General features: G+C 37.5%; 1 protein-coding gene across 2 annotated transcripts in view; it reads left to right on the top strand.

Moving 5' to 3' along the window:
* PCDH11X (protocadherin 11 X-linked) overlaps nt 1-14,548 on the top strand; it is a 421,952-nt gene extending 407,404 nt beyond the window's left edge. For both annotated transcript variants that reach the window (XM_054289523.1, XM_054289524.1), the window contains one exon: nt 12,394-14,548. In XM_054289523.1, the coding sequence (XP_054145498.1) occupies nt 12,394-12,785 (392 nt within the window). In that variant the 3' untranslated portion in view covers nt 12,786-14,548. The remainder of the gene's footprint in view (nt 1-12,393) is intronic.
* Nucleotides 14,549-16,288: the final 1,740 nt, after the last annotated feature.

Consider the following 16,288-nt stretch of genomic DNA (forward strand, 5'->3'; position numbering starts at 1 on the left):
TTCAATAACAGGTTGGTGAACACTTAGTCAGCAATTGACTGGTAGCTTTTCATTTAGGTCCTTTTATATCCTATGGTTAATTAAAAAACTTAAAAGATTTAAAGCAGCCCTTTGGAGCCCCAGACTGAGCTCCAGCTCCTCTGCCATCCACAGGAACTGTAGGAAAGGTGCTTGTGAAATGCAGTTTGCTGAAGCTCAGGGAACATCAGCTTCAGAAATCCAGGTTTGGACCCTCTCAAAAACAAATCTGTGCCAAAAGTGGTGACAGCTTTCTGGATGGCATCTGCCAGAGCAGCACCTAGCCCAGACTTCAAATATCCTTTCTGTAGAAGTTAAGAAAAAAATAAACACAAATTGTGGGATTTTGTGGGTTTGCTCTTATGAACTAGGGATTATATTCGTTCAAGGATTTCACTCCCAGCAAGAACTGCTGGGATTTGTTTGGTTGCCTTCAATGTGTGTCTGCCCCAACCAGGATTTCCAAACTGGTTTGAAACTTGGACTTTCAAAGGAGCTGGATGCTGAGTTTAGTGACTTTGTAGGAACTGATTTTTCTTCAATCTGATCCTGAGGGAGCCTCTGTCCTGCAGCAGAGAAATGGATGATTGAGGCTCATACACTAAAGGAGGTGACAAGTTCCCTGACAAATCTGATTGCTAGTTTTTAACCTTGTTAAATAATATATGTTAGGCTTTTATTAGCCTTGGCATATCCATGCCAAAGCTTATCAAACAGGACTGAACATTACGTTTTTTGCAAAGACAGCTATGGTTCAATGTATAAAAATATGAATATAAGGAGGGCTTAGTCAAAACTTGACACCTACTCTCTGAAATTTGAAGGTCAATAAATTTATATCTCTCCTGAGAATCCTCACATAGACACACACAGACAGTGTGTGGTTATAAGAAGGTGTTTATATAATTGAGTTTATAAAAGCATAATTTAAAGATCAACCAATGTGTTGATTTTTCCATTTTAAAATACTTCCATCTTTGAAGTAATGAAGTTTAATGTCATGAACAATTCGATACCTCATGAAGTTTAACTTAATACTTCCACAGTTTTATGCTTATTATGCTCCAAGTAAATAATAATAATAATAATAATAATAATAATAATAATAATAATAATAATAATAATAATAATAGCCTGGTTTTAGGCATCACAGTCCTGATGGTTGCAGGCACAAACCTTTCCTGACAGCTGCTGCAATGGGCTGACAAGGTGCTGTCAGCTGCTGCTCATTTCCATCCTCTTGGCTGATCTTACTGACACTAAAATCTTCCAGAATAATCACAGCTATCACTGTTTCCTAACAATGTCTTTTCAAAATTATCCATGCTAGGAGAAAATGTTCTGTAAAGAATTGTGTCGAGTGTTGATCTGGCCTAAATTATTCCCATCACTTGTCAATTGTCCAGGGGCTGATAGAATCATCTGTTTAAAACAAAACTCTAGAAATTTAGTAATGCTTCTAGCTGAAATTCCTGTATTTTTATGTTTTAATTTGAAATTACTTTGAAGAAAATATATATATATATATTCTGGAGGTGCCAACAATGCCTACAAAAGCCCAATTAGGAATTTGGAGCCATCTCAATCAGTGATTTTGGACTCTCAGGTGAATGATGGAAACTGTGGATTTCAGGAATCTGAAATTTTCCTTTTTCTTGTTCAAATGCCTGCTCAGAATGAGGCTCTGAGCTAATGTGCAAAGATTGCTCCAAATCACTCCGAGCCACACTCCAATGCCTGACTGGAGCACAATGAAGTTTGGATTATGCTGTTTTAAATTATCACCCATTTGAAGTCATTTTCTTTATAAAACAAGATTAAAATGACTGTAATTCAAAACATTTTACCTCAAATTGATGTGAAAATTGTAGTGTTCGTATTATTTCCATTTTTCAATTTGACAAAACATTTCACTCCACATACAAGCTTTTCTGTGTTGTCACTATCTTAACAGTGAAAATATGAATTTTACTCTGTGCACTTGACTCTTTCCTGATGTGTCTTATTTCTTAACATTACTTATTTAAGTTTTTGAAAGCATGTCTTTGTTGTAGTTCCTGGGGAAAATACAAACAGATTTAGGAGGTTTGCTTACCTCATTTCTGACCCACACAGTAACACTTTATAACTTCATATTGTTAAATTACTTCTCTGTTCTTCTTACATGCCTGATGGTTTGATAACTGCTGATGAATGAGCAAAGCAAGGGAGAAATTGAAGCTCTAGCTTAACGGAGTTGAAACTCAGATTATTTACCTGAAACTTCCTTTCATTTGCTTTCATAGTAATACTACAGGAGACATTTCTCTGAATTTTTCCTCAAAGTTTAAAGTCTCTGAATAGAATCATATAAGGAAAGAATAGTCTTTTCCTCAGAAGTTTATTTTATAGACAGGGAGTATTATTAGTAATACTTTTTAAAAATATAGTAAATTCTGAGTAATTTACTTGAGTTCCCCATGAAAAAGGGTATTTGTGTCATCTAAGAGTTCTTGAGCAAGCAAAGAACAGAACAACACTGAAAAGCACTTGAAAATTAAGTGACTTGCAGAAGTCCTTGTGTAAACTCTTGCCAGTGAGATTTACAACTGCAAAGTTCCAGGCCTAAAAATACAATTGCATTTATTTGTAAAGTCACACTGTGCTCGACCGTAAGTGCAACAGAATGCCAAACCTTATCACTTAAAGTAATAGCAAGGCACGTGTCAGCTCTCAGACCCTCAAAGTCTGTTTGTGTGTGCTCAGTCTGCAGAGGATAATTCATTCCTTACTAGGGGGTATGATTTCAGGAGCTGAGAGCTTTAACTAGTACATATGTATAGGGTAGATTTAAAGTGATTATGGAAATGTCACCGCAGGACAATGCATTATTAGCAGGCCCTCATATGTTGTATGCTGTCCCCTTATGTTTGCTGATAATTAAAAAGCAGATTGGGATGTCATGGTGAGAATGAGTGCAAAATGTCCCTTTTATCATTTGCAATAAATATGAAATAGTGGTCTTGCTGTATCCTTCAGTGATTGTTCTATTTGTGTTGGTGACAAATGACATCTTTCTCCTTGTAATGTGCCTGCAGGGTTAAATGACTTTATTATTATTAATGAGTCATTGCTCCAGCTGCCCAGAAATACAGGGAGTAGGAAACATAAGAGATTTAGACCTGAGTAATTACAAATGTAATTATTACCTTTCAAATTTCATTTTCACGGCAATCACAAGGTTGTTAATCAAACATGGCCCTTTCCATGTGCTCACACTTTTTGGAGCCTTTGTCAAAGGGATGAGCAGCTCCGTGGGTCCGCCGAGGGTACTCGGTGGCAGATTGACAAAGTGGTCTTGACAGAAAACTGCTGTGAAAAATTGGATGGAGGCTGCTGTGCAGCCATCAAGGAGCTGTGCTGGAGAGGGCTCTCCAAGAGGAAAACCCTCCTGAGCTGCAGCCATATGGAGGAGAGTGTCCTCCTGGGGAGGTGGAACGGTGCAGTTCCTCTCCTCCAGCCTGTCTGTCCTTCCTCAAGGTTGTTGGTTGTCGTGGAGGGGTCTAAAAAACGCAGCAGAGCCAGCGTGCTGCTTTAGGGGAATTAAAAACCGTGCCCTCTTACCCTGATATATTTATCCTCATCACTCATGGTTAGGGATTTTTAAGTTTTGAGGTGGAGCATAGGGTTTATTCTCCGGCTGTGGTGGAGAGGGTGTTGCAGGAAATTCAGAAAAGGGGATTATGGCAGTGTTCAGAGGGGTCTGAGGATGAGGGAAGAGACGAGGATCTGACTCCATGTTTCAGAAGGTTTGATTTATTATTTTATTATATATATTACATTAAAACTATACTAAAAGAATAGAAGAAAGGATTTCATCAGAAGGCTGGCTAAGAATAGAAAAAAAAGGAATGATAACAAAGGTTTGTGGCTTGGACAGAGAGGCTGAGCCAGCTGACTGTGATTGGCCGTTAATTAGAAACAACCACATGAGACCAATCCCAGATGCACCTGTTGCATTCCACAGCAGCAGATAACCATTGTTTGCGTTTTGTTCCTGAGGCCTCTCAGCTTCTCAGGAGGAAAATCCTAAGGAAAGGATTTTCATATAACATGTCTGTGACAGGGAATAGCTGTGTTTGTTGTCAGGCCATGCTGCTGAAAGGTACAGAATATTTTTAGACTGTTGTAGGTGTGTTTTGGTTGCTGCTCTAGTGCTCTTTGGCTTTAAATTTCTGTTTGTGTATATCTGATGATGAAACCACAATTCAGAACAACTTCTACTGGCTATCTTTTAAGTCACCACAGGAGATATCTGTTTCCTAGCTCATGGAGAATTTGGGCATTTTATGACTCCCTTTTGAAAATTAATGTTTCATTTAAGTGTCTGAACTGTGACCAATTCCCCACAGTTGTTCAATTACTTCATTTAAAAGATTTTTTTTTAGCATTCTACTTTCCATCAAACTTTTGTTTATTTTTGTACTGTGAAGTCAATAAAAAGGAAGGCAGAGCCCCATTTGGCATGGAGATGCACCAAGAGAATGAGGTGTACAGAGGGTGTAAACACAGATTTTTGAGGGGTTTTTCCCTTGAAGGAGCTGCTGTGTGTGAACAGAACCGAGCAGGAATTTCTGCTGATCCCCATCCTCCTCCCCCAGGCCCTGAGCTCTGCTGAGCCCCCACTCTGCTCCTTGGCACAATTGTTGGAATCTGGGATGAGCTGGGATAAAGGAATATTGATATATTCCTCTGGATCCTTTATCAAGGGTTAGTGCTGCTGACCCTGTCCTGTCCTACCCAGAAATTCCCTTCCCTGTGTCTCTTTCTGACACCCATCCCATCTCCCAGCCCAGATCTTTGTTCTGATGTATCAGAATTTTGATTGATGTATCTGATTTTTTGATTACACAGCCTAAGCTTAGGAAATGTATTTTCTTCTGTTTCCCCACCTAAGTGAGTTAATGTAGATTGCATAGTGATTCTTAGTTCTCTTTATGAATCCTCACTCTTCTGGGATATTTAGTGACTTTCAGTAAAATCAATAAGCTGCCTTTCCTTCATGGGAACACATAATTTTATTTGAAAATTAAATCTGAAAAATTATGTATAGTGTTATATTCTGTGTAAATTCTCTGCAAAGTGACAGCTGAAGCCCCTTTTTATTCAGCACATTATTGTAGGATGTTGTGTTTATTACAGGGATTTTACACCAGTAGCAGAGCTTAATATATATCACTTAAAATGCATAATCTTTGCAGGTATGGGGGAAAAAATGCTAATTTCACTCTTTACTATGTTTCCAAGTCAAAGGTTATTGCTGGAGTATAAACCATTTCTCACTATGTAGTTTCACCTTGTTTAATTGATTTGAATTTGAATTTATATTCCATGTTAAATAATGAACCATGTATTAATAATTAAGAAGGTTCAGTACAAATGGGAAGCAGTTAATTAAATATTAAATAAAGCACGTTGTATTAGCCAGTATTGTAATCAATATATCAGATTTTAGGTTATCCATTTTAGATGGTCATTATGCTTTACTAGTTATAGTTAAAATTCTCATTGAAAACTCAATATGGACTTTATAGGCCAAGAAACATGCAGCCTTTGTAAATGACCATATTTTTTTTCCATAAATATCAGCAAAACATGGGCATAAAAGATGAATTCAATTGGACTGTTAGAGCAATAAGGGTCACTGCCATGTACTCTGTCACACCCATGTTCATTAGGCTGAAAAGAAGAGTTTGCAGGAGATTTGGGGGCTTGGCTTTGTTGTGTTTTTCTTTTGGTTTGTTTTATTTTTTTTCTTTTTGTGTGAAATCTTTTTCTGTGGAAAACAGTAATTATTGAAGCTGAACTTTTTACAGGAGCATTGCCTTTAGACCATATCTTGGGTATGATTATTACAAGATTAAGGTTCTAGTCAGAATAGCAATGAGGTAACCAAATGAAAGATTAATGTGCTTTATTTGTGGGCTATTGTTTGTGAGGGAAAGATTCACTTCACAGGAGTAGTTAATGAGACAGGAATTACCAGAGGCTGACTCTCTTGCCCTGACAATTTTCCTCCCTTTTCTCTCTCCTCACCAACTTTCCTTGGCCATCTTTAATACTGTTTGCTTGACTTGTTGAATTCAGGTGCAAAATCCTCATACCCCATCCCATCATTTGGATTTCATGAGAAGAAATTTTTCTGATTAAATTCAAATTAAAACCATGACTGTTAGGATATAAACTGTTCACTGGAATGGAAGCAGAGCTGATTCTTGCGAGCTGCCCATCACAATCTGGCTAGTCTAGGTAGCATAGAAAGATGTGATTTCCCTCATGTTCAGTCAGAACATCCGGAGGATCAATCTTCCTCTGATTTCTCACAAGCAAAGCAAGCTCTGTACACCCAGCTGAAAATCAGAGAGTGGTGTGTCCTACTTGTTCTTTGAATAAAAAGGTTCCAAGGGTAGAATTTAAGTAACTCTTTTAGGTTTTTAATTTATTGAGACGTATACAGGAAATAAAATAGTCATAGGGAACTCCTCCCAAAGGCATTTTATTATTAAATCGAAAAGCTAGAGTATATTATAGCAGCACTCATTTAGGTTTTCTCTATTCCAGCTTCTTCCTCCTGACCTTATTAAAGTAACCCAGTTTACACTAACTACTATTCCCCCCTCCCTTTTTTATTGTTAATGACATTTCTGTTCTCCTTATATGGTGGAGACCTCTAACTGATGTTACTCCAGTGGCCACTTTTGGTCACCAGGGTAATTCCTGATGATAATTTCCCCACATCACCCTTGAGTTCCTGCTTAGATTCACTACCACATTTAGTAAATACACACGGGCACAACGTGCTGGGGGAGCCTGACCCCTTCCTTAGGAACCAGTGGCTGAGAGGAGGAGTTGGGGTTGTCATCTCCATCACTCTGGGGGTTCCTGCTGAGCAGAGAGGGCTGGAGCTGCACTGGGAGCTGCTTCAAGCGAAACGCTTCAGCAAACGAGAGGCACTTCTGGCTGCTGACACAACAGCGTTGGCACTGCAAGCCATGTATTCATATATGTGCTGTGTTGTGAAAATATGAAAAATAGCTCAGCAATGGCATAATTATGGGCAATTTGCTTAATTGCTTGCTAATTGTTGCTTGCTTTATTATGAAACAAGAGTGCTCTAAATGTAACACTGGATGGTTTGCATCCAAAATGTGTCAAATTCAAAACTGGCTTTTCATTAAGGCTTCAGATACATGGCTTTAAGATTCAAGCACTCTGTATTCTGTCGTTTAAGGTTTTTCTCTTTTTTTTTTTTTTTAATTAGTTTGGAAATTTTCTTGGCACTGTTTCAATGTCCCTCAACCTGCATTGGTATGGTGCAGTCTGGTGGTTTCTGAACTTCTAATGAATCTGAGTACTTTGTTAATGAATTAATTTACCAATGTCTTGTGATCATAGCTACACATGTGGGTAAAGATGGAGATTTTTAAAGGGTTCTCCAGGAGCTCATGCTCTGGATTGTCCAACCCTTAGGGAAGCACATCTTCCTTTTAGCACATTTGGATGTTTTCTTTTAAGGAAGATGTACAATGCTGAAAGTTTGGCCTTTTTGGAAAAGCTGCTCTCTTGTTTTTCAACCAGTATATCCAGATATGAACAGAGGGTTAGACTAAAAGTCCTTTCCAGACTGTGATTCTGTGGTCAAGTGATGACTTTCATGGCAGAGTTTTAGGTGCTCTCAGAGTTTTAGGAAAGCTCTGTTAATGTTCTTTTAGTAGTACATATCTCTTTTAAGGCTAGAGGGAAAGGGTAGAAAAGAAAGCGTGTTGTCTGTACACCAAGTGTGTGCTTCAATGATTTTACAGGTATTTTCTAACCGAAATGATTCCATAATTGTAGCTTCAAACATTCTGAGGGTGCTGGTAACAGACTCGTACCAACAGCCTGTCTTGCTTTGTGAATTTTCCATGAGAAACAGTCTTAAAACTGGAACATGATATTAAGCTGGAAATGTCAAAGAATTGTGCCGCATTTGTAGACTGAGAAGGAGAGTAGCACTGTCGAGATCTCCAAAAAGCAAAGAGGAGAATTAATATTTTTATTTAGTACCTCTAAAGTCCCACTCAGACCTTGTAACCACAGGAAGTCTCTGATCAAAACAAACAAAAAATACCTTTTTTTAGGTATTTTTTGTATCTGTTTTTGTTGAAGGATAGCTATCTGGCAAGGCTGAAATTCCACATTTTCTTGAGTGAAGGTAAATATTCTTGAAAACTGTTTTGAACCATAAATGATGAGACTGTGGAACAATGAAGAAAGTCTTTTAACTGTTGTGTTTTTAGTTATATTTGACAGTTCTGATCTAAACATTTCTTAAGAGCTGACAGACACTTTCTTTAAAAGTGTTCTTAGTTCTGCAGACAATTAAAAAAAAGCATTCCTAAAACAACATGGAGTTCAAATCAAAGTGGTAAACTCACATGTGCAAGAGTGTGATCTATTACATGAATTAAAAATTCTCTTTTGCATTATTTGTATGTCATGTTTGAAGAGTCTCCATGTAGTATGGAAAGAATATCTAAAATTGAGGGTTTAGAACTGAGTGAAGTAAGAAATTAGTCAGACTGCTAAGAGTTCAATGGAATATACTCTTTATTCATAATATGTGGGGAATATGCAAACTCATATTTCCATTTATAAAACTGTCATGTCTTGTGTGAGAAGATGGTACCAGACACTGAATTTCACTTGCAAGAACCATCATTTCTTCTGAAAATATTCAGAGACAGCTGGAACTTTCTCTTCCTTGATGGGTAGAGGCAGATGTCAGAGGTGTTTCCTTCCCCTGATTACTTATCACACTATGCAGAATAATCACCTGTCCTACTGCTTTGGAATGAGGGGGAAACTTTCAGAATATTTGATTGTCACTTGCAAAGAAACAAAATAGAAGGAAGCTTAAAGAGCAGCAGCCAGAAGGTGCCGTGGTCAATTTGCAGAGCCCCTGATAAATGAGCACCTGAACACTGAGCTTCACATCTCCCACAGGTGTGGAATGATATGGAAGGAAAACAGAGGATGGGTTTGACAAAAAGGAGAGCTGTTTCATGGCCTGGAAGAGCAGGCAAGAATTAGATAATGCTCCATGAATATTCATTTTCCTACAGTTTGCTCTAGTTTGAGTTATTTTCCAAGAGTCACTGCTTTGTGGGTGTGGGAAGTTGTTTGTTTGTTTGACTTAGAAAAGGTTTTTTTTCAAAGTTAGGGAAAATTGTATATTTTACATGATATTAACCATAAGCACTGATGAAAGCATACTCTGACAACAGTATTGAAACAAGATTAAAAGAAAGATTATGACTTCTACAAAAGATGTTTCTCCTAAACAATCCTTCATACAAATGACTTTTGTATTAGAAAAACCCCAACTTTAAAACAAAATAATTTGAATTCATATCTTAGCATTGTACCCAGGATAATTATAAAGCTTTGGGGTATTCTTCCTTGTGTTTTTTTTATTTCTTTTATTATTATTTTTTACTAAAACTAGAACTCAGATTAAAATATCTTTTTATTAACAGAATAAGCAAGACTCTTAACTTTAAGAATACTCTTATTCTTAACATGGCAATGTGTTCCAAGTCTCCAGGTAGTCTGACAACACATGGCACAAAATTACTGTCCTGATCTTTGAAATGGTGTGGAGGCTGTTTTATTTGTGACCTTTTTTCTTCCACAGTTGCCTTGGCCAACGTTAAATGTTAGATTTTTATTGTCAAATGCTTCCTTTTGCTGTTTCAGCTACTGTACCATTTTTCTCACTGTAGTTTGAGAAAAATAGTACAGTAGAAGTGTTGTAACCGCTTGCAGTGAAGAGCTCAAAACAAATAAGTATAATTTCCAAATAAATAATTGTATGTTGCACATTTTAACTGAATTTAAAGCATTTTAAGGGTTTTTTAATTAATGCAAAAAAAGTTCAGTTCCTCTACAAAATGGGGATAACTCCATGCACTGTCAGGGTTGCACCTGATTTCAGTGGATTGCCTTCATCAGAATAGAAGCAAACCTGGATAATTAAAGAGCTTAAAGGACTTGTATATACTTAAATTTATGTCTCTAATAGCAGATAGTAGGACACAGAAAGATTAGACTAATCTACCACTAGAAACTTTTCTTTTTTGCAGTAACTATAGACTCCACTGAATTATTTCCATATTTATGTCTCCTACTGCCCATCAAAAGTGGATTAGTATTGCAGCAGCAAGATGCCAAAGCTTTGTCAGGATTAAACTGAAAAATACTTAGGCAAAATGACTGAGGACATGTTGAAATGCCAGCAATACACCAAAATAACATTTATAAACAATCACTCCTCTAGCTGACACTTACAGCATCCTGAAGGAGAAATAATCAAGAATGGAGAATTCATGCTATAACAAGCAACCAGCTGTCTTCTAAAAAATGGTAGATTTTTTAAGAAATGTATCCTGGTTTGGACAGCAGCATTATATATTTCAATGCCTGAAGGAAAAAACTTAATTCCTTTGTATTGAGATGTAACATGGAAATAAGTGTTTGTGCTCTGCAGCTTTACACAGACTCCAACATGCAAAATATTTGTTAAAACAGAAATGCAGCATCTGTTTAAACATAAAGCTCAGAGGGTGGGAGGCTCCTACTCAGCACTCTCACTGCTATAAGTAATTTTTGTGGCATTTCTTCCCCAGTGCTTATGAGCCAGAATCTGATTTTAAATGCTATTTTCATTAAGACAGATATTAAAAATATATATTTATCATTCACTGGGAAGTTTTATAAAGAAAACACAAGGAAATACCCAATCAGATATTCTTCTGTACTTCCGGTGTATTTAACACAGGAAGAGAATATAAAATTAACGCTTGCAATATTAAAACTATTTTGAGGAATCATGTGCAGAAATTTAATTCCATTAATTTTTAATTTACCTACCATGCTAAAGCCACAATTTAAATGAAACAGATCAAGAATATTTATGTATTACATATGAACATCTTTCAGATTTAGTAGTTTACTTTGTCTTTGAACAAATTAAAATTTCTATAATCCCTTTTCAAGGGCACAAACCTTGCATCTACTGAAGAAATCTGCTTTGATTACTCGCCAAATATAGAGGTTACATCTTCTTTTGCTGGTACTCTTTGATTTTTCAAGGTGTCCAGTATTGAATGCATGGAGAAATCAATTCTCTTTAAAATAGCTGTTACACTCTTTCATTCTTATAACTCTTGAGTGCTTCTTTGAGGCCAATGGATCATCTTGGCCAGTGCCCAGTTTAGGGTTTTTTTGCCTTCAGCAAAGAATAACAATAAAAAAAATCCAGTTTTAAGAGAATATTTAAAAAAATGTTATTTTCTTTCAAGTAGTTCTATGCAAATATCCAAAGTAATGGCATTAAATTTTTATAAAGTTTTTAGCTTTATTACAGAAATGACAATTGCAAGGAGTGAAAATATTATTTTAGGTAAGTGGCTGGTCCAGAGGACGTGGTCAAGTTGTGCCAGAGGAGGTTTAATTTGGACATTAGGAAAAAATTTCTTCACTGAATGGATCAGAAAGCATTGGAAGAGGCTTCTCAGGGAGGTGGTGGATTCACCATCCTGGGAGTGGTCAAAAAGCAGGTGGATGTGGCACTTGGGGATTTTTTAGTGGTGAATGGGGCACTGGGTTAATGGTTTGACTCACTGGTCTGAGAAGTGTTTTCCAACCTGAGCAGGTGTATGATCTAGAAAATCGAGTGTACAAGGTCGTATTATAAAGATTTAATGATGGTGTGAACTGTGACAACAGTGTGGGCCCCAGCATCTGAACTTCCACTGAGGCTCTTCACCTGGAGGCCTTTTCCTCCCAAACCATGGCCATCATTGTAGGACAGGGATTGCTTTGTTGAAGTGGCCTTTTCCTCACGGACTGTGGCCATCATTGTAGGAAAGGGATTGCTTTGTTGAGGAGGCCTTTTCCTCCCAAAATGAAGTCATAATTTTATGATGGGGATTGCTTTGCTGAGGAGGCCTTTCTTCTCAAAATGGGAGGATGGGATAGAATTCCTATTGTTGTAGGATGGGGATTACTTTGTTGAGGGTTCCTCCTCAACTGTTGCCATCATTGTAGGATGGGGATTGCTTTGTTGAGGAGGCCTTTTCCTCCCAAAATGTGGCCATCATTGTAGGATGAGAATTGCTTTGTTGAGGCCTCCTCAACTGTTGCCATCATTGTAGGATGAGAATTGCTTTGTTGATGCCTCCTCCCCAGCTGTGGCCATCATTGTAAGATGGGGATTGCTTTGCTGACCTTGATTCCCTCTGTGTGTCTGCCCTCACACCCCTGACGGTGCCTTGTGTTTTTCCTCCCTCCCAGCTATCGAGGTGAACCTGCAGAAAGCTCTGGCCGAGGCCTCTGAGAACTGCACGCAGGAGTGCCTCATCCTCGGCCACTCCGACAACTGCTGGATGCCGCCGGCGCTGACGCAGTTCCAGCAGCCCAACCCCTCCCTGCCCTCGTTTGGCTTCCAGCAAGGCTGGGGCCGGGGCGCCAGGCCCGAGGGACGCCACACTCTCGGGAGGCCCCTGCCAAAGGACGACAGTGACAAAGGCCAGGCAGGGCCCAGGCCCCAGTTCTACAACACCTGCGAAAGACATTGCGCGGCCGAGGACGCCGTCAAGGTCATCCCCCTGGCAAACTTCGCCGCGTCCCACCCGGCGCCGGGGGCTGGCAGCAGCACCACGTTTGTACACGAGCACCAGCTGTGAGTGCAGATGTGACGAATCCCCAATTTCAGGCTTTAAGTGTGACTGTGGATGGTCACGGCCTAGCGCCGCTCCTCGGGCGCGTACAAACTCGTTAGGCTTGTGAATATTTGTGTATATAGAATCCTAAAGCTGAAAGAGAAAATCTAAATCCTTAGGACCTGGTTGAAAGGTGTTTACTGTAGTTCTTGGTGAAATCCAGAAAATAGGGAAGAGAACCCACAACCCAGAAACAATCAGAAGAACAAAATCCTGTTCATTTTCCTACATGGGCCATGTAGTGCTAATATCTGCCAGCAGTTCTTTCTCCCTTTGAAGGCAGTTCCTTAGTACGGTTGGGGGAATATTGCAGTCTAAAAATAGCTTACTCGAATTTTTCTTTGTTGTTATAATTTATAGCATATTCATAGATTTCATCTTCCATTTGCTTAGCATTAGAGATCAAGTGAGCAATTTCTCATTTGATTGCTTGACATAATACAATTAATAAGATCCTAAAATCTAATTCTTCAGAAGGATGGTATATCTTCCCACCAAAATTTATCTTTTATATAATTAAGAAGGAGAATGTACGTGACAACTGATTTTTATTTTAATTTTCATTGGCTCAATGTACAGATATTTATTCTCTGAAAGAATGCAATAGATGAAATAGAAAGCTCTCAATTAGGCTTTTCTGTGTGAAATAAACAACCTGACAATGAAAGGATATCCAAGATCAAAAATGGAAACAAATAACAAACAACTTTTTTTAATTTCCAAGATTTTCCTTTCTATAATAATTCAAGGAACAGTATTATACTTATAATGTTTTTTAAGCCATAAGTCTATTTCTCTCTTTTTTTTTGGTCTTTTTTTTGTCTTGCAGAGCTTGCTTGGCTACTGTTCCTGTTAGTTGAAAATTACATGGGCACTGCTGAAAACAGTAGGAAGTGGGGTAGATTTTTTGGCTGATGTTGTGGCAGCAAGCTACAGGTGTTTTAAAGAATATTTAATAGTGATGTGTACGTCTTTTTTTACAGCTCTGTTCACCTATTGTAAGTATGCAGTAAAAGTTTAACTACCATATTAGTTACTTCATCACAAACCTGTTAGATTGAGAAGTATTTGTCATTGTGGATTAGTTGTTAGAGAATGACTGATAGTGCTCAGCAAAGAAAGAAGGAACTAGGTAATGGAAGTTGGATTAATATAAGCAAAGCCTAATCATACTATTTGAAAATCTCTCAAGGTGATTCTCTTTAAAGAGGAAGGATTTTTTTTTCCTGTGTACTGGAGAATATATTCTCTTGGTAAATTCCACAGTGGATGAAAAGGAGTTTCCTTTCTTAGATGAAAAAACCACATATTTTCTCTAGTATTTCCTTCTAGTACTTTGTTGGTCTTTTGCCATTTCATCATTTGCAGTATGTACATACCAAGAAATTTTTCCTTTAAGAAAATGCATAACTTTTTTGTTTTATTGCTACATTAAGTGAGACAATCGAAGCTGTATGGAGGGGAAACACAGTGTGTGAATATTTCCTATGGGTAGAACTCTATGTAGGCTTCATAATGTAACTTAAATCTGTAATTTATAAACAAAACTGTGTGTAAAAATGCTGTAATATTAGCTGCTTGTAAAATTTACAGAAGTTCAAGTTGTTGAGGGTTTCCAATGAATGCTAAAAGAGCTTCTCTTATGTGCCCAGCAGGTATAAGTAGCTTTATATATCGCTGTCCCCACTGTAAATCTATTCAAACCACATTTAGATTTTATGTGCAAATATATAAAAAAAAAAATCTTCACTTTTAACCTACTGATAGGGTTTAATTAATGGACATCAGATTATCTAATGGTGTACTTTCTTTGCTTTCCTTTTTTTTTTTTAAAGTAGTTTTCAATAATGTTTAGAAAAGATGTGGCACACTGGCTTCCAGTTGCATGTAAATCCTGGAAAAAAAAAATCACCATCCTTTGGGTACTGACACATCTCATTTCCAATTCTGAGACAATTAAAAAATTGACAAATTAATTCATACCTAATGTATACAAAGCCCTTTGTTTGCTTTGGAGACATCAGGAGGAGAGAATTCGGCAGTTATTTTCAGGGATATGCAAAAAATGAGCTTATCTGGAGTTTACACAGATTTACCAAACACACTAATTGTGCAAATTTAGAATAATGCTGGCAGTAATTCCTGCTATTGCAAGCAGAGGTTTTTAGTTTTTAGTACAGATGCTGCTATACCAAATGTTTACAGAATTGGCAGCTCCATTGGAAAACTCTTTTTTTTTTTTCTTGTTTTTTCACCTGCAACAGTTCTTTCAGGGATGAAAATTGTAACAGAAATTTCCTGGCAAAGAATTAATTTCTACAATTTTAGGACTTTTTTAGGAAAAAGTGAAGGACCCAGAATTAGTGGTTTGGTTTTTTTCATTGATAAGGGGAAAAAAACCCAACAAACTTCACTGAATTTAAATATTTAGGGGTTACTTTAGTTTTTTGCGTAAGATAGAGAAGCATTTAACCCTGCCCCTTCCTTTGAAAAGAAACAAATAAAAACCCAACAAAACACCCAAACCAAACAATAAAAATTGACTTAAACAAAAAGCATTATGACAATGAGTCTGATTATAAATATTAAACATTATATCCATGGAAATGTGTTGGATATTTTAAAATTCAGTCAACAAGTTACAGAACAATTAATTGTAAATACACATTCTATCAGGAGATAAACTATTCCCTCATTTTTATATATTATAACTCTAATATATAAAAATACACTTTCTGAGTAGCATGTCAGTATCCAGAGGAACAATGTTGCTAGAGACTTGTTACACATCTTGCCATATATATAAATAATTTATCTAGTACATAGACTGTATATTTTTGTGTATTTTTTTTTCCTTTTTTAGTCATTTAACTTATTTTATCTTACTTGTGTGAATTTGTGGAGAAAACAATTCTATATACAATATACAGTACAATGCTAGTTACATGATTAGATTTGTTCCATGCGGTGTAACAATAAAGGAAAACCTTTGCCTTCAAAGTGATGTGTCACACAGTCGAGCCTAGATTATTCCCCCTCCAAACTCATGCTTGTTGCACTCCTGAGGGTTGCAAAAAGGATTATTTCCATATTTTAAAGCAGTCTGTGCTAAAATAAAATACAAACAAACAACAAAAAAATGTTAAAAGAAAGACCCAAGTCAAACAGTTTGAAGTGAGAGATGCTGTTTCTTTGTTTTCCTGAGCTGTGCTGCGTTCTGAAGTGTAACTTAATTCTAAAGAATAATCGAGCAGTGTGTCTGGCCAGGCAGAGCCTGCAGAGCACCTGCTCTGGGGTAGGAGCTGGCTGGATGCAGGTCATTTAGCTAATTAGCATGGCAATGAGCCCGTGCTAATGGGCCCTGGGGGTTCATGAGTGGCAGCTCCACACAGCATCAGCCCCGTGGTGCTGAGCCCAGCCTTGGCATCCCTGGGCCTGCATCTGATGGGATTTCCATCAGAAAAGGG

Source organism: Melozone crissalis, unplaced genomic scaffold, assembly GCF_028551555.1.
Source record: "Melozone crissalis strain CALT ecotype California unplaced genomic scaffold, PUWL_Pcris_2 ptg000068l_1, whole genome shotgun sequence".
NCBI lineage: Eukaryota > Metazoa > Chordata > Aves > Passeriformes > Passerellidae > Melozone > Melozone crissalis.